At 35.6% G+C, this 20016-nt stretch overlaps 1 protein-coding gene across 6 annotated transcripts in view; it reads right to left on the bottom strand.

Annotated features, from left to right (window-relative positions):
* DMXL1 (Dmx like 1) overlaps positions 1 to 20016 on the bottom strand; it is a 181004-nt gene that overhangs the window by 83813 nt on the left and 77175 nt on the right. For all 6 annotated transcript variants that reach the window (XM_074199607.1, XM_074199612.1, XM_074199608.1 and 3 more), the window contains exons 19-25: positions 18569 to 18679; positions 17926 to 18095; positions 16792 to 16889; positions 15985 to 16150; positions 13246 to 13507; positions 10768 to 11861; positions 55 to 246 (exon numbers count right to left, since the gene is read on the bottom strand). In XM_074199607.1, coding sequence (XP_074055708.1) covers positions 55 to 246; positions 10768 to 11861; positions 13246 to 13507; positions 15985 to 16150; positions 16792 to 16889; positions 17926 to 18095; positions 18569 to 18679 — 2093 coding nt within the window. The remainder of the gene's footprint in view (positions 1 to 54; positions 247 to 10767; positions 11862 to 13245; positions 13508 to 15984; positions 16151 to 16791; positions 16890 to 17925; positions 18096 to 18568; positions 18680 to 20016) is intronic.

The following is a 20016-nucleotide window of genomic DNA, read 5'->3' as shown; positions in this document are numbered from 1 at the left end:
CACACACACACACACAGGAAAAGAAAAGCAAAACCCCAAACCAATGATACTTACTTTATTGTTTGGGGTGTCAGGATGGGGTGGTGAATCAAAGTTTATTATAGCATGTAGTATATCATGGGTCAAATTACTAAGGTGCAATAGAGGATTGGCAACTACAGTTTTGGCACTGGCTGTACAAGCAAAGAGGAGAGGTACGGAGGTTTGTTCTGGCAGAGGGCCAGTAAAAATTGGTTCCAATGTTTCCTATAAAAAAAAAAGGAGAAAAGAAAAGAAAATGAATCAAGTAATTATAAATCTTATAATACTATTTCAGATTAACTGAAGTTAAGAAATAGTGAAGAAACACAGAGGCTCACTAGAATAAATTTCAGAAAATAACATATTAAACAATTGATTAAATTCTGCATATATGAATATATAGATTTATACAGAAAAGAACTTAAAGGTAATTTATATGCCTCTGATACATGGGGGGCATCAACAATTCCACTAATGAGAACCTAAAATAGTTTATATCATTCTATTTTCAAACTAATTATTCAAACTTTAGATTTACCTTGAGTCAAAATGTGACTTCTTTTAAATTCTACCTCTGACCATAATTTTAACGCTACATAAAATAAATTGCAATTCTTATGCTACATGAAAATCTTTTATATTTAATAAGCTCTATTATATTCCCTTTAAATGCCCTTTCTGAACAAAAGATCAAGAATATCAAGTGAATTAATAGGAAAAAATGCAAAGAAAGTAGCCTAGTCAAAACAGATCTAAAATTAATTTAGAAGTAACAATCATCAAAACTATTTGGTACTGTCAAAGAAAAAGAGTGGCAAATCAGTGGAATAGGTTAGGTTAGACACAGTTGTAAATATCTATAATAAGCTACTATTTGATAAGCCCAAAGACTTCAGCTTCTGGGATAAGAACTCACTATCTGACAAAAACTGATAAGAAAACTAGAAAAACTTTTGGTAGAAAATAGTCATAGACAACATCTCACAAGGTATATACCAAGATAAGGTCGAAAATAGGTACATTATTTAGACATAAAGAGTGATACTATAAGGCAATTAGAAAAGCAAGGAATCATTTCTCTATCAGATCTATGCAGAGGAGAATTTATAACCTAACAAGAAATAGAGAATATTATGAAATGCAAAAATGATCATTTTGATGAAATTAAATTGAAAGGTTTCTTCTACAAAAACAAAACCAATATAACCAAGATTAAAGGAAGTGGAAATCTGGGAAATAATTTTTTAGTCGGTTGTTTCTGATAAAGGTCTAAATGACACAGAGAAATGAGTAATATACTCCCCAATTGATAAATGGTCAAGGGATATGAACAGTTTTCAGATGAAGAAATTAAAATTATCTAGTCATATGGAAAAAAATGCTCTAAATCACTATTAAGGAAAATGGAAATAAAGAGAATTCTGAAGTACTTTGTTACATCAATCAGATTGCCTAATATGCCTGAAAATGGAAATGATAAATGCTGGAGAAGTTGTGGGGAAAGCTGTTAGTTGTGAACTGATCCAATCCTTCTAGAGAACAACTTAGAATTATGCCCAACACTGTGCATACTCTTTGATCTAGTAATATCACGAGTAGGTCTATATACCAAAGAGATCACACACACACACACACACACACACACACACACACACACAGAAAAAGATCCACACATAAAACAATATTCATAGCAGCTTTTTTTGTGGTAGCAAAGAATTCGAAAATGGAAATTCTCTATCAATTGGGGAATGAATGAAAGAGTCGTGGTATGTGAATGCAGGAGAATATTATTATTCTATGAGAAAGGATAAGCAGGCATTTCAGAAAAAAACGTAGAAAGAATGACATGAACTGATGCTGAATAAAGTGAACAGAACCAAAACATTGTACATCTTAACATCAACACTGTGTGATATACTGAACTCTTCTCAGCAATACAGTAATCAGACAATTCTTAAAAAGTTGTGATACTGGGATAGCTATACAGTGCAGTGGCCCTCAAGTCAGGAGGACCTGAGCTCAAATAATTTAATAATTTTCTAGCTGTGTGACTTAGGGCAGGTCACTTAACCCCTCCCCCAAAAAAAGTTTTGACACAAAATGTCATAAACATCTAGAAAAAGAATTATGGAGTTTAATATAAATCAAAGCATACTATTTTCCACTTTTTAAATTTTTTCTTTTCTTGTGGTTTTTTTTCCCTTTTGTTCTAATTGTTCTTTGACAACATGACTTAATAAGGAAAAATGTGTAACATAATTGTATATGCATAACCTGTATCAGATTACCTGCTATCTTGGGACAGAGAAGAGGGGAGAAAAATTTACAAAAATTGAACACTGAGAGGACAGTTAGGTGGTGCAGTGAATAGAGCACCAGCCCCTGAAGTCAGGTACTGAGTTCAAATCCTGCCTCAGACACTTACTAATTACCTAGCTGTGTGACCTTGGGCAAGTCACTTAACCCCATTGCCTTGCAAAAGAAATGAACATTGAAAACTATATATCTATATCTATCTATGTAAAATTGGAAAAATAAAAGAATAAATGTCCATCCAAACAAGACTTTCCCTACTTCATCCAATTACATCTCTTGTGACAAGGCTCCTATACTTTGCACAATCTTGATTTCCTTTAAGTGGACTGTCAGTGAAGTGCTCTGAACTGAACATAATGATAAAAGAAGTCTAATATTTGATAAGATTATGTGTTATGACTGAGGCAGTATACTTCTAATGAGCAACTTTGGCTTTTGTGACAACATTCTAATGATTCATACTGAGTTTGCCCCAAGAAAAAGTATTAAATCTTTCTGTGTTCTCAGTCTGTGCTTCTACAATTGAGTTTTTTAGGTCAAGTGGAAGACTCTAAAATTGTTACCATTTGTATTTGTTTTTTTACTATTTTTCTAATTTGTCCATATATTTTTGAAACTTGATTCTGTTATCCAACATATTAACTATGCCACATGCAACTTACCCTTTTATGATCTTTTGAAAATCAACAACAATACTTTATGCGGGGATGGAGCCAAGATGGCAGAGTCAAGGCAGTATTTCCCAGAAACTCCTTCCCCCCAAAACTCCAAAAGCCAACAAATTATGACTCTAGCCAAAATTTAGAGGGGCAGAAGCCATAGAAAGACTGAGTGATACATTTCCCAGTCCAAGATAACTTAGAAGTTCTGTGGGAAAGGTGTGTTTCAGCAAGACTGGGAGATGGAAAAAAGTCGTAGCTACAGTGTAGCCAAGCCCAGCCCAGCCCAGCCCAGGGATCACCCAATCAGATTGAAGGGGCCATGAGAGAACTCTGCTACACCAGCATGAGTGTGGAGTGAGGAACACTGGCTACAGAACCTGCAGCGAGATTCAGGAGAAATCAGCCTGCACTCCAAAGCACAGCCCACAGATGGGAAAGGGGTCAGGGGAGACTGCAGAAATCTGTCTGCTCTTCCTGGGGCAGGACTCTGCTGTTTTCCCCACACTCAGATCCCCTTTGCAGTTTGGCCTTCCATACTAAGCTAGCAGGGTCCATCCTCACAGCTCCAGGGCAGAGGGGAGTGCCTGCGGCCATCTACATATCAAAGCACAGGCAAGAGAGCATAAGACCTTGGAGGAATAAAGGGCCCAGTGGGGTGTTCCAAAAAAAAGGTGTCCCAATAATACTCAAAAGCTCAGGAAGCACCCCAAAACCAGACATAAGCTGGAGAAATGAGTAAATGGAGGATAAAATGGGAACACCATTGAGAAATTCTTTGTCTATGATCCCAAAAATCCTCTTCAAATTGAAGATGAGGAAGTACAAGCTCTTGCAACTAAAGATTCCATGAAAAACAAAAGTCAGGCTATGACAGAGCTCAAAAAAGATTTTGAAAATTAAGTAAGGGATATAAGAGAAAAATTGGGAAAAGAAATGAGATGCAGGAAAGCATGAAAAAAGAGGTCAGCAGCTTAGTCAAGGAGATACAAAAAAATGTTGAAGAAAATAACATGTTAAAAATCAGCATAGGTCAAATGGATAAAACAGTTCAAACAGTTATTGAGAAGAATGCTTTAAAAAAGCAGAACTACATTAAGGGCTCATAGGGCTTAGAATAAAATATTGTGGAAGGCAAAAGAGCTTGGAATGCAATGGACAATCAACTACCCAACAAAACTGGACATCCTCTTCCAGGGGAAAAGATGGACTTTCAATGAACCAGGGGAATTACAAATGTTCCTGTTGAAATGACCAGAGCTGAACAAAAAGTTTGACCTTCAAATACAGGACTCAGGTGAAGTATAAAGAGTAGAGAAGAAGGGTACAATATGAGGGACTTAAAGATGAACTGCAGGTATTCCTACACAGAAAAATGATGCTGATAATACTCATATGAACCTTTTCATTTGATAGAGCAGGTAGAAGGACCTTTTATAAATGAAGCACAAGAAAGAGCTGAATTTGAAGATAAAATATATTGTAAGGATGATGTCAGTGGCAAAAAGGGAAATGCCCTGGGAGTAAGGGAAAGAAGAGGTGGAATAGGCTAAGATATTTTGTATAAAAGACATACATATATAAATATATATATTTATACAATGAGTTTTTGCAATGATATGAAAGGAGGAAGGCGAGGAGGAATAAGGGAACCTTCACTCTCATTGGAAGTGGCTAAGAAACATCTAGAACAAAAAGGAGAGGGAGGGACAAAGGGAGAAGGGGGGATGTGGGTGATAGTGGAGAGGGTAATCATAGGAGAGAATACTCAGATATAATACATTTTCTTTTTTACTTCTTGCAAGGGGCTGGGATTGGGTGATCTGTCTGTAACCACAGGGCCAAGTAGTTGCTGCGTCTCCGGGGTGGTAGGTGGGCTCGGGACCTCTTGGCCCCAGGGCCACTGCACTGCTCATCTACCCTACAACACATTTTAGAAGAGTGACAAAGTGAAAGGAGAGCGAAAATATAATATACGGTAGTGGGGAGGAATGGATGGAGGGAATTACAATCATCAACAGCAACACTGCAAAACCATGGAAGCAACTTTTATGATAGACTTATCATAAAGAATGTGATCCATCCAAGACAGAGCCGATGGTATCCGAACATAGAATGAAACACATTTTTTTCCATCTTTCCTTTACTTTAATTCTCACGTGGGTCTATATTTTTTGGGTGGAGGGGATATTATGTTTACTCTTAGAAACAAGAATATGTTACCAATGTATAAAAAAAATCATTTGTACAAAAATATGCATAGAAGCTCTGTCTATGGTGGCAAAGAATTGAAAATTAATGTAAATGTCCTTTAATTGGGGAATGACTTCACAAAATGTGGTATAGGCATGTGATGGAACCCTATTGTTCTATTAGAAGTCAGGAGGGATGGGAATTCAAGGAAGCCTGGAAAGATTTGCATGGACTGACACTGAGCGAAATAAGCAGAACCAGAGGAACATTGTGCACCCTAGCAGCAACATGGGGGTGATGACTTATTTTTCTTCCTTAAGGATACAATTTCTCTCTCATCACATTCAACTTAAATCAATGTATACCGTGGAAACAATGTAAAGACTAACAGAATTGACACTTCTAAAAAAAAGATGACTGGTGGCAGAGGGGGGCGTTTATGGTCATTCACAGACCAGGAGGGAGGACAGAGCCTCACACACTGAGACCCTTGTGGGAGTGTCCCAAAAGCTCAGGAAGCACCCTAAAACCAGGCCCAGGCTGGGAGAATGAGCAAGCAGAGAAATAAGAGGAACACCATTGAGAAATATTTTGCAAATGAGTCCAAGAAGGATCAAAATACTCACGTCTGAAGATGAGGAAGCACAAGCTCCTGCATCTAAAGACTCCAAGAAAAACAGAAATTGGGCTCAGGCTATGACAGAGCTCAAAAAAGACTTTGAAAATCAAATGAGGGAGTTGGAAGAAAAACTGAGAAAAGAAAGGAGAGAGATGCAGGAAAAACATGAAAATGAAGTCAGCAGCTTAGTCAAGGAAATCTAAAAAAAATGCTGAAGAAAATAGCATGCTAAAAACCAGCTTAGGTCAAATGGATAAAACAGTTCAAAAAGTTATGGAGGAGAAGGCGGCTTTAAAAAGCAAAATTGGCCAGATGGAAAAAGAGATAAGAAAACTCTGAGGAGAATAAATCCTTCAGACAAAGAATAGAATTCAGGGAGATTGATGAATTTACCAGAAATCAGGAATCAATACTTCAAAACCAAAAAAATAAGAATTAGAAAAAAATGTGAAATAGCTCATTGAAAAAACAACTGATATGGAAAAACAGACTTAGAAAAGATAATTTAAAAATTATTGGAATACCTGAAAGTCATGAACAGGAAAAGAGCCTTGACATCATTTTGAAAGAATTACTAAAGGAAAATTGCCCTGATATCCTAGAAGCAGAGGGCAAAATAGAAATGGAGAGAATTGACCGATCCCCCTGAGAAAGAGATCCCCCAAAACCAACCCCTAGAAATATTATAGCCAAGTTACAGAACTCCCAAGTCAAAGAGAAAATATTACAAGCAGCCAGAAGGACACAGTTCAAATATCGTGGAGCTGCAGTCAGGATCGCACAGGACTTAGCACCAACTACATTGGAAGCTCATAGGGCTTGGAATACAATATACCAGAAGGCAAAAGAGCTTAGAATGCAGCCAAGAATGAACTACCCAGCAAGGCTGAATGTCCGCTTGCAGGGAAAAAGATGGACTTTCAATGAACCAGGGGAATTTCAAATGTTCCTTTTGGAATGGCCAGAGCTGAACAGAAGGTTTGATCTTCAGATACAGGACTCAGGTGAAGCATGGAGATTGGAGGAGAGGGGGAACATATGAGGGATTTAATGATGATGAACTTCATGTATTCCTGCATAGAAAAATGACACTGATAATACTCATATGAACCTTCTCAGTTAATAGAGCAGGTAGAGGGAGCTTTTATAGTTGAAGCACAGGAGAAAGCTGAATTCGAAGATAAAATATGGTGTAAAAATGGAGTCAAAAGAAAAAAAAGGGAAATGTAATGGGAGAAAGAAAAATGAGAGGGGGGATAGTCCAAGATATTTCACATAATAAGATTTTTTTATTACAATGAGCTATTGCAATGATATGGAAGGGTAGAGGGAAGGGGGAATGAGGGAACCTTTGCTCTCATCAGAAATGGCTAGGAGAGGAAACAGCATATATACTCAATGGGGTATAGACAACTGGAATAAGAAGGAGAGGGGAGCAGGGGGAAGGGGTGGGGATGTGAATAAAGGAGAAGAAGATGGACCATGTGGGGAGAGTGGTCAGATATAACACATTTTCTTTTTTATTTCTTGCAAGGGGCTGGGACTGGAAGGCCTGTCTAGGACCATAGGGCCAGGTGGATGCTGGGACTACAGGGTGGTAGGGGAGCTCCGGGCCTCTTGGCCCCAGGACCAGGGATCTGTCTGCTTCACCACTCAGCTACCTCACAGCAGAGTCAGAGTGAAAGGAGAAAGAAAATATAGTACATGGTAGTGGAGAAATAAGAAAGGAGGGAGTTGCGATCAGCAATGGCAATGTTGGAAAAATATAGAAGTAACTTTTGCGATGGACTTATAAAGAATATGATCTACCCGCGCCAGAGCTGGTGGTGTTGGAACAAAGACTGAAGCACATTTTTTATTATTATTTGGGGGAGGGTGCAGGGCAAATGGGGCTGGGTGGCCTGACTGGGGCCACATAGCAGGGTGATCTTTGGGTGTCTGAGGCCAGATTTGGACCTGGGTGCTCCTGGCTCAAGGGCCAATGCTCTGTCAGCCACCCAGCCACCCTTACTATTATTACTATTTTATTTTACTTTGGGTCTTTTTTTTTCTTCTTTTTTGTTTTTTGCAGGGCAGTGGGGAATCGGGTGGCTTGCATGTCACACAGCTGGGTGATTGTTGGGTCTACGGGGCTGGATGTGGGCTCGGGTGCTCGTGGCTCCAGGGCTGGTGCTTCATCCACTGCGCCACCTTATGCCTGATCTTCCCTCATAAATAATATCAAACAAACCTCTTAACAGAAATCCAATCGACAAAACCCAGAAAGAAAAGCCAGGAGAAGAACAACCAATTAAGAATTTGTCTTCCACAATTGTGGGTGAGTCCAGGAACAGAGGGTGGACTCCACTGGGAGCATGGACTGGTGAGAGCCTGGGAGCCTGGATTAGCCACAGATTAGCCTGATTAGGGAGGGGCTGGAGCCCAGGAGCCTGAAGGTCCAGGAACCAGACCACCTTGATCAGCTCCATTTCAGCTGAAGCCTCTTCAGTATCTATCTGAAACTATCAACAAGTATGCATATTCAATGCATAGAAGCTGGAGGCAAACAAGGATGCCCATTATCACCACTACTATTCAATATCGTATTAGAAATGTTAGCTTCAGCAGTTAGAGAAGAAAAAAGAAATTGAAGGAATTAAAATTGGGAAGGAAGAGACAAAACTTTCATTCTTTGCAGATGACATGATGGTATACCTAAAGAATCCCAAGAAATCATCCAAAACACTACTTGAAACAATTAGCAACTTTAGCAAAATTGAAAGATATAAAATTAACCCTCATAAATCCTCAACTTTTTAATATATGACTAGCAAGATACAGCAGGAAGAGCTAGAAAGAGAAATTCCATTCAAAGTAACTTCAGACAATATAAAATACCTGGGAGTTTATTTGCCAAGGCAGACTCAGAAACTTTTTGAAAACAATTATGAAACACTTCTCACAAAAATTAAATCAGATTTAAATAACTTGGCAAACATCAACTGCTCATGGATAGGTCGAGCTAATATAATAAAAATGACAATTCTACCAAAACTAAACTACCTGTTTAGTGCCCTACCAATCAAAATTCCAAAAATTTACTTTAATGGATCAGAAAAAGTTGTAAGTAAATTCAAATAGAGAAATAAAAAGTCAAGAATTTCCTGGGATTCAATGAAAAAAAGTGCAAAAGAAGGGGGCTTAGCCCTACCTGATCTAAAATTATATTATAAAGCATCAGTCATCAAAACTGTCTGGTATTGGCTAAGAAATAAAGTGGTAGAACAAAGGAACAGACTAGGTGCAAAAGAAGGAAATGATTATAGTAATCTGCTGTTTGATAAACCCAATAAGTCCAGCTATTGGGATAAAAACACTCTTTCAATAAAAAGTGCTGGGAAAATTGGAAGTTGGTATGGAAGAAACTGAGATTAGACGAACACTTCACACCCTATACCATGATAAGATCCAACTGGATACAGGATTTAGAATAAAAAACAATATTATAAGCAAACTAAAAGATTAAGGAGTAGGTTTACCTGTCAGATCTATGGAAAGGGAAGTAGTTTATTACTAAGGAAGAGATGGGGAACATCACTAAAAACAGACTAGATGATTTCAATTATATTAAATTAAAAAGAGACAAAACCAGTATAATCAAGATCAAAAAAAAAAATTAGTAAACTAGGAAACAAACTTTACAACTAGTGTTTATGACAAAGGACTCATTTCTAAAATATACAGAGAACTGGGTCAAATTCTTAAAAAGACAAGCCATTCCCCAAATGACAAATGGTCAAAGGATATGCAAAGGCAATTTACAGACAAGGGGATCAAAGCAATCCATAGTCATGAAAAACCTGCTCTAAATCATTACTTTTTAGAGAAATGCAAATTAAAGCTTCTCACACCTATCAGAGTGGCCAATATGACCAGAAAGGATAATGATCATTGTTGGAAGGGTTGTGGGAAATCTGGGACACTATTACACTGTTGGTGGAGCTGTGAACTCATCCAACCCTTCTGGAGAGCTATTTGGAACTATGCCCAAAGGGCAACAAAAATGTGCATACCCTTTGACCCAGCAATACCACTATTGGGTCTATACCCTGAAGAGATGATGAAAAAGGGTAAAAACATTACTTGTACAAAAATATTTATAGCAGCCCTATTTGTGGTGGCAAAGAATTGGAAATCAAGTAAATGTCCTTTAATTGGGGAATGGCTTAGCAAACTGTGGTATATGTATGTCATGGAACACCATTGTTCTATTAGAAACCAGGAGGGATGGAAATTCAGGGAAGCCTGGAGGGATTTGCATGAACTGATATTGAGCAAGATAAGCAGAACCAAAATACCATTGTATACCCTAACAATAACATGGGGTTGATGATCAACTTTGATGGATTTGCTCATTTCATTTATGTAAAAATCAGGGACGATTTGGGGCTATCTGTGATGGAGAATACCATCTACACCCAGAGAAAGAACTGTGGAGTTTGCACAAAGACCAAGGACTATTACCTTTAATTTAGAAAAAAAAAGCTGATATCTTACTGTCTGATCTTGCTATTATTTCTTTTACTTTATGTTTCTTCCTTAAGGATATGATTTCTCTCTAATCACATTCAATTTGGATCAATGTATACCTTGGAAACAATGTAAAGACTAGCAAATTGCCTTCTGTGGGGAATGGGGGGTGTGTGTGAGGGAAGTAAGATTAGGGGGAAAAATTGTAAAATTCAAAATAAAATCTTTATTTAAAAAAACAACATTCAGTAGCTCCTTAGGGTTACTGACACAAAATGTAATTATTTAACTTTATTACTGATATAAAATGTAACTATTTCACTTTATTACTATCTCAAAGCATGATATAGTAAAAGAAAATTTAAGAAAAAAAAGGTTGTGTATTCCTTTAAAGCACAGGAAGAAATCCTGCTCTGTTATGCATTTTTAGAAAAAAGATAAAGTACATACCTGCTGAGATTCCTGTAAAAGTAGAATCAATTCCATTCTCACAGAAGCAAGGCCACCACCATGAGATCCATGTAGTATACAGTAACTAAGGAACATCCTTATAAGGGACTGATACTTCAAAAGCCACTGTCGTCTTTTCTGGAAATCATCTTTCAATTGATTTACTTTTGGTTGATCAAATAAATTGTTTGTATTTTCATTTAATACAGGTTCATCTACATTTTCACTAAATACAGGCTGTACATCCTCCACATCAGAACAATAGTCACAAGCCTTCTGAAGAGCCACCACTTCTTTTTCAAGCCAGTGGTATAGCTGGTACCTCAATTTCCCACCATCTATTTCATAGCCAGTGGATAATGTTCGTAATTCTATTGTAAGAATCTTTAAACATGCGCTAAATTTCAATTGTACAGCAATTATATCATCTGATGGATATAAGATATCATTTTCATCTATACTGAAAGAGTCTGTGTAGCTGGGATTTGTTTCGTTTATCTTTTCATCCATTTTTATTTGTGAAGATTTTAGTTCTTTCATTGAAAGAGTTGTGCCCTCATTTTCTTCATCATTATCACTATCCCAATTAAGGTCTAAAGATTCATCCTGGAATATAACACTTGGTTGGCTCCAATCAAATGAAAGTGAGGAATTTGATCGTTTATCTGAAAAACCATCTGAAGAAGATTTAAAACCATTTATCATACACTCTGACCAATCAATACTAGATGATTTATAATCCTTTGCATCCAACCTTAATGGAGAAGAAGGAGAACAATCTTTACTGGTATCTGGAAAACTACAAGTTCTGTGAAAAAGCTTTGTCGTTTTGATGACTTTGGGCATTTTTGATAATACCTCTAAAGCCAACATGGGACAACCAGCTTTTAAGTGAGCATGTGCAGTGGTGAAAAATAATCTTCGTTCACTTAAATTAATTTTTCCTGCTAATCCATTTTCTCCTGTTAAGCCTATTTGTATCGAAGATGCATCGGAAGAACCAAAATGGCGTCTCAGCAAAAGTGGATGTGTCCTGAGGTAATTGTAGAAATTAAACACTGCAGGATTACAGATGGAAGATACCATGCCTTGATCTGAAAATAAATCAAATCTATGAATATAAAATCCGAAGAAATTTTCTAAATCTATCTATATTTCAGTAGATGATTTATAGAAATATGGGTTAAAAAAGTTATAGTTTGCTAATGCACGTCAATACATTTTTTGCCCAGTAGATAACTTGGCAGAGTACCAAATCAACATACCCATATCAGAGACTCACTCTCTCTCTCTCTCTCTCTCTCTCTCTCTCTCTCTCTGTCACTTTGTCTCTGTCACACATACACACACACACTTTCACACTCTCTGCCCTGCCCCCACTTTGGCTGACTCTGTCTGTCTTTCTGTTACAGAGTTATCCATGAAATTACCCTTCTATCTACCTAGTGAAAAAAACAGAAAAAGATGGAAGTGGGGGAGGAAGGGGAAAGCTATATGTTATCTTCTCCTCTAACCTTATTTTGAGAGGGTATAAAAATAAATGCAAACATTCCAAAATCCACCTCATCACTTTCTTCCAGGGAGGAGTATGGAAGTGTGATATGGGCACTGAAGAAACCAACAAAGGAAAAATTAAAACATTTTCCCTAAAGATACTGGGAGAGAAGATAAGTAGAGATGAAACATAAATAGATAATTAATAAAAAGAAAAAACATTCTGGGTATTTTCAAGAGATCTGACTAGAGGTAGAGAGGGATTGATCTGGTTTTTTTACAAGAATATGAATTTGGGCTCATCATAATTTCATTCATATTTTTAGATAAGAAATATCAGATTATTTCCCTGACAGCCTGTTTATTTCTCACACACTCTGTAATCATACTGAACTATTTGCTTTTAGTCCCACACAGCAAAGATCACATCTGATTGTAAAACTTTGTATAGGTTTTCTTTATGAGTGGAATGTGCTTCCCACTTAAGTCTACCTCTAGGAAGTCTAATTTTCTTCAAATCTTAATTCAAATATAATTTTCCAAGGAAAGTTTAGCTTATCTTATAAATACAAATATATACAAAGTAGATACAGAGCAATTTCCTCTAAAAATTACTCTGTATCTACTTTGTATATATTTGTATTTACTTCTCTGTGATTCAGTCTGAGAGCAATGGAAATGGTAAACTTAACTCCATTCTCTCACACTTTGCCAGTTTTTTCCAAGCTGCACTGACTATTTGGAAATATTGTTAAATATATCATCAAATAAAGTCTGATTTTTTCAAAAACATTTGATTATTTTATATACATAGAACAAAAATTTGAAGATATATTACAACCCAATGTCTTACTTACCTTGAACTATATTGGAAGATTTGGAAGATTGATATCAGGTTTTAAGCACAATGTTGACACATAATGTGCCTGAATACTTTATGAATAAATATAAAATTCATAATTATGAACCATAATCTTATATTACCTTCTTCCTCTCTCATGGGTTGTCTTATTAATGTATCCAGAGCCCTGCTATAGTCTTCCAAAATCCAATATGCCATACTCCGAAGGAAAGGGTCATCATGTACATTCATGTTCACTGAACGATATTCTTTTACTAAAGAATCGATTCCCAAAACTTTTTTATGCAATATAGATTTATATGTTGCAGACGTGTCAAATTCAGATTCATAAAGTCTTGCTATTACCAAAGCCAACTGAACATCATTCAATTTTTCCAGACAAACCTAGGAAAAAAAAGCCACATTTTGTTACTTCTGATACTAAAGAACAGATTCTCTCATGTCTAAAAATATACTAGATATTAAACTTATAAAATAAGTGGAAAAAATTTTAAATATTAAGGACAATATTACATACTACTTGCTAATTTCATGGATTTGTAACTCATAAAATTAAACAACTAAGGGAAATCTGAAGTTTCTGTTCTTGATATAATATTATAGTAAGCACACTGATAAACCTGTGGATATCCAGGAGGGCAAGCAGGATGACTGAGAAACTTAAGTTCTTGGCAAATATAGGTTAAAAAGAAGGAAATGGATTGTTTATCCCAGAGGGAAAAAAACTTCTAGGGAAGAAATGAACCAGTTTGTTGTTTCGTAAACACTGCAAAAAAACTCATTTAGGTTTAAGGTAAGGAAAAAATTTCCTAAAAATAAGAGCTGTCTAAACATAGAATAGTGACCTTGGAAGTTAAAGGACTTTTCTGTCTCTGGAGGTCTTTAAGCAAAAGCTAGATGACCATTTGTTAGGTAAATTTTAAATGGGATTCCAATTAACTAGTAATGGCTTCTGAGGTCATGTAACACCTTAAAAATAGAGAACAACATTTATAAGCACGAATTCATAAGTTATATACTTTGCTGAACTCTATAAAAAGGCCTCCACAAGGAAGCAATAGGTGTTTCTGGACTTCATAAGTTTATTAATGATGAGGGGCTTGAATGGTGAATTCACTTATAATTCACATGAACCTCTCTGCAAAAACTCATGAATGTTAAGTTACAATATCTTATTTTCTATCCTCTATTTAACCTGCCCCCTTAAGTTGCTAAAAAAAAAATGTTAAAAAACATAAGTGCACTAGTAAATCAGACATTATTGATCAAAGACAAAATTATGCAGGCAAATTAGTTAAAAGTCTGAAATAAGTACCTACTACCATTCAAATTAGTCTTTGTTCTTCATGGACAAGCAAAAATAATCTGACCTGTTGCATTTTAGTTTAAATAACTCCAAGACTGTGCTGCATTTTCTTAAGGAAATTAATGCAATTTTCCTTCAGTCTCTATGATCTTAGCACCATTCTACTGAAACTGTTCTCTCCGAAAATATCAGTCCTCAGGCCTCATATCCATTTTGACTTGCTCATCAGTATGAGACTGCTGATGACCTCTCTCTCTCCATATACATATGTATGTGTGTGTCTCTCTCTCTCTCTCTCTCTCTCTCTCTCTCTCTCTCTCTCTCTGGTTTCTGAAGCCAAAAAATACTTTTCCTGGCTCTGTTCTTGAGTCCCTCAGCAGGTATTCACAGACTATAGTCCTTGCCTTGAGCCCAATGGTTATGTACCACAAGAAATAGAATTTTACATTTTCAGTTTTGCTCTACTAAAAATATAAAAGCCATTCAGTAGCTGGCTATATAGGCCCCCACTAGATTTGGCCTTTATGAGTCATAGTTTGTGGATCTATATATTCTCTATAGTCTGTCTGTCTGTTTGTCTGTCTGTCTATCTATCTATCTATGATATACTCTATCTTCCTTGGCTTTTCTTTCCCATTCCTAAAGTTTTTTATCCTCAGATCTTTATTCTCCCAATTCCTTCTTGAAATCCAAATACATCCTGTGAAACATGTAGCCTTAGATTACACTGTAGCAAGCAGCAGCATGAGAAGGGTACAGAGAGCTAATTCAGATACATGCTGACCGTGTGACCCTGGCTAAGTGATTTAACCTCTTAAAGATCTACTATTCATTAAAATTGCAGAGAAGGTGAAGACTTACACTGACAGAAGCAATTTATTCATCAGGGAGTTATTTTTATCTGTGAAATCATAAGGGCAGTACTATGTGTCATAGCGTTATATCATACATTATCTCTCTAAACTTCAGCCAGTATATACTAGTTGTCATTTTCTACACACATTACTATTCTCTTTGTCTGTAATGCCCTATATTATACTCTCCTCCTATATAACCTTCCTTCATAAACCTACTGAATTCCTGTCTACATTCTGAAGCCCATTTCAAATACAACCTCCTGTATCAAACCTTCCTAATTTTTTCCTAGAGATGATACAGTGCTATTTTTGCAGCTTTCTGATTCAAGTACCATAATATTATACTGATATGTGTAATGAAACTATTCAATATATTCAACATTTATTAAGCACCCACTATATTCAAGACATTATTTGATATTGTCTCCATCAGATGGTGTCTCACCAATCTTTTTACTACTCTTAGTACACTGCTTAGTGGATGCTTAAATGCTTAGTTTTTTTTACTTCTCATGGAAATTTTTAATTGCAATATTCTAGATCAAAACATTGGGCATAATATAAAACTTTAAATAAAAATGAAATTAGAAACTGAAGTAGTTTCACAAATAAAATGTTTTAAAAGGTATTCCTATTACAAATTATTTTATTTTGTTAATATACAGAATTACATTCAAATATATACATCTACTAATTACCTCAACTGCATCTTTCAGGCAACCAGCCAAAAGAAAAAATGCTGCAGAATGTTCAAATCTTTGTTTGCCTAGTAAAGAAAAGGCATTTTTTAATGCTGCCTTACGCCATCTGTCTTCTGCAAAATTATGTCCAAAAAACTGGGTCATCTTGATGTCTTTTTGAGATCTAAAGCAAAAAAAATATGAGAAAATCTAAGAATTGAAACTTTTCTGGGAATTAGTTCTAGTCTAGGAATTAGTTTCAAAATAGTAAGTAGGCAATAATAATTCATGTCCCAGCATTAGCCTTGACATATTTTGCTTAGTAGTTGTATATCACAAAATATACTTAAGAAGTCAAGTAGAAAAATGACCCCTTAAGAAATTTCTCCAAAATTAATCCAATGAATGATTGCCTAACAAACCAATGTAGTTTTAAGGGGCGGCTAGGTGGCGCAGTGGATAAAGCACTGACCCTGGAGTCAGAAGTACCTGGGTTCAAATCTGGTCTCAGACACTTAATAATTACCTAGCTGTGTGGCCTTGGGCAAGCCACTTAACCCCATCTGCCTTGCAAAAAAAACAAAAAAACAAAAACAAAAAACAATGTAGTTTTATCTGTGATTTATAAATTTGTGAAAAAAATGGGACCATATTATTGTGTTATTGTGCTTTGTCAAATGTCAATTTCCAAGTGAAAGGGAAAAAGTCAGTAGAATTTTCTCTAAATATAGTCATAAAACTGCAGCAAAGGTGAAAAAACACGATTCTTTTCCCAGCACATTTTATTAAATGCTTCTTATTTAAAAATATAACTCTCTATTATACCTGTATAATCCCCAGATCACAGCCTTCTTCTTCATTGCAAGGTAAAAAATGGCAGCATCTAATGGATCATTCTTTCTATAAAATGCTGCTTTAGCTACCTGTAATCAGAAACCACAGTTGAATATCTGCTTATGTTTCATATATATACATATATATATTTAGAAAAATATCTTGTGAAATAAGAAAACACATCCTAACACTATGCATTTATAGATGTGTGATATTAGTGTGCATTAGTTATGTATTTACAGTTCGATTTGTTTAAAGAATAAGATAAACTGAACAGAAAGGGTGGGATAGGATGGGATGGATGGTTTGCAAAAGGATGGGATGGGATGGGGTAGGACAGGACAGGATGGGGTAGGACAGGATGGGATGGGACAGAACAGGAAAGGATAGGACAGGACAGGATAGGATTGGATTGGATTTACTATCTCAAGTTTTTATTAGGTCTTTAGAAATCTATGCCAAAATAACATAAGTTCTGGTAGATCCTACAAAGCTGGAAATGCTTCAAGTATAAGACTAATAATAGAGTCCAGGTCTCTCCTCTAAGGACCAAGACAAACACTACCTCCGAGAGGTGAGGAATTTTTTTTTGCCATAACTACTTCACAAATTATAGAGGGTTTATGATTAGTGTTAGTGAAGGAAGCTCTATATATTTATGAAAACCCTAGTGGTTCAAAACAATGAGTTCAATATAGTTATATACCAGGTAAACTTTCCTCTTGGACTTAAAAGATTGTACCACAAATATCAACCGGCAATTTGACAAAAGGTAGGTCACTGATTCAAGTGGGAAGAGTATAGGTAATCAACATAAAACTATGACCACCATGTGAAAAGCAAGTCAAAGTTATACTCTGTTGATAAAAGGATTAGTATTGTTAGTATTTATTCATTTAGCATAAGTTTTAACATAAACTCAGATAGCTCTATATTGCTAAATCATAGCAGTTTTAAAAGTACAGATGGCTGAAAACTATTTGCTTCTTTCAAAAACACTGGAGAAATATCTAAGTATTACAGTAGAGAAAAAGGTAACAATAGTTTAAAATCTAAAATCTAAAGGAAAAAAACATGATAAAATCTGAGAATTGAAAATTTTCATATTATATTCCTAACATTTACCTTTTCTATGCACTTGCGCAAGACTCGTGTGTTTCGAACCCACCACCCTACACCCATAGCTCTTAGTTCTGACCAGGTGGGATCATCTTTTTGCATAGCAGGAAGCATATTCAATAGTTCTTCTTCTGCTACAGAATGAAATGCCCAGGCAAAATGACTAGTAGAGAGACCTGATAAAAGGAAAACAAACAGAATATTGTAATTTTCATTGTTAAAAAACAAAATCTCCATCTCACAATGATTTATGGAAGGGAAGTAGGAAAACTAGGAGGACCTGGGAAAGAACCTATGATTTCATTAATACTAAGGAACTCTCAATTTGAAAACTCCCTTCTTTAGAGCTGAGTGGTATCTGCCCTGAAATTCCTTTGAGATATCAGGTTAAAGTGACTTTGTCATGTGGTCACACAGCAAGTACTATATCAGAAGAAAGACTTGAACTCAAGTCATCCCACTCAAAGCTGGTCCTCCATAAAAATTTAAATTTATTAGAAACAAATTTGAAAAAAATATGTTTCATAAAAATTACTCCATACATGAGGTGTGTACAAATAATCATGTCATCATTTCCATAAAGAGGTAAGGGAAATTTCTCATTTAAACTTAATCTTATGTTCATTTAAATAATCTTCTACAAAATTACCTTGGTGAAGGAGTTGAGCTCGATAGACAGGTGGAAGGGAAGTTGTGAGAAAAGTATGAAGTCGAACAGCCAAAAGAAATTTTAAACCACATTCATCAAGAGTTTCTCCACCTATGAACAAAAAAATATTCTTTACTTTATTTTCATTAGAATAAAACCAGAAAACAATTCCATTTGGTATGCATATAGCATAGATACAGGACACAACCTGACATGCCCAGTGTAATATGATAGTATGCATTTAAGAAAAAAAGAAATTGAAAGCCATTGTTAAATGAAAGAAATAGTGTTGAGTATGAAATGAGGTAAAAAAATTAAAATATTTCTCATGAAAAATAAGATGTTTTACATAGGCAATTCATTGAATCATAATGGCATGCTTGATCTTTACTGAAAAAAAGGAAAAATGGTAAGCAAGTCTTCAAGATACATAGTATTTAATATAATTCATGATCATACATATTTAAGAGGCATCCTAGAATACTCATAGAGGCTTGAAATTGAAGTCAGGGAACATGATCATGGGCCAATAACAAATCTCTTTGAACTTCAGTTTTATCATTCATAAAATGATTATAATATTACAACCACTATTGCTCAGGGTTGTTATAAGAAAAATGCTTTGCAAACTTTAAAATCTAATACCACCTTTAGTCTTTTTTTTTTATGTTTTTTCGAAGGCAAATGGGGTTCCGTGACTTGCCCAAGGCCACACAGCTAAGGTAATTATTAAGTGTCTGAGACCGGATTTGAACCCAGGTAACTATTGACTACAAGGCCGGTGCTTGATCCACTATGCCACCTAGCCGCCCCATACCACCTTTAGTCTTAACATAACATTTTCATCATAATTACCCTGTGGAAAGTGGAAAAGTGGAAAGTACCACTGTTATTATTCCCTACTTTGAGATAAGGAAATAGAGGTTCAGAGAAATAAATCCATCTCTAATGAACTGCAGTTGAATAATCTAAACATTATAACATAAATGAAATCATAGTAATAGCATAAACAGATTACTTAGGATTACTAATAACTCCTCTGTGAGTAGAATTAGATGAGAAAACTAAGGTACCAAAACATTAAATGACTTGGCCAGGATCAAACACAGGAAATAATGTATAAGTCAAATTTAGGTCTGACTTTGTAAAATAAATCTGCTATGCCTGCTATGCCACTATGATCTCTTCACTGAGGAGAAAGTGACCACAGTTAAAAATTAATATATTTTTATCAATTATTTTTCTTCTTAAGACAGTGTTTCTCAAATTCCTTTGAAGTACAAAAACAAATATTCTAAAAGGAAAATACAGATATCACTAAAATTATTTCCTCTATTATATTAAATATTACTTATATAGTACTTTTATATATAGTCAGTTTTATTTTTCTTCTCCCTCTTTAACCAACCCTCCTCCCAAGATAAAAATAACTGGTACAGTGGAAAGAT

This window comes from Macrotis lagotis, chromosome X, assembly GCF_037893015.1.
Source record: "Macrotis lagotis isolate mMagLag1 chromosome X, bilby.v1.9.chrom.fasta, whole genome shotgun sequence".
NCBI lineage: Eukaryota > Metazoa > Chordata > Mammalia > Peramelemorphia > Peramelidae > Macrotis > Macrotis lagotis.
Note: the sequence above shows the minus strand (reverse complement) of the source record. Positions and strands in the feature narration are given on the sequence as shown.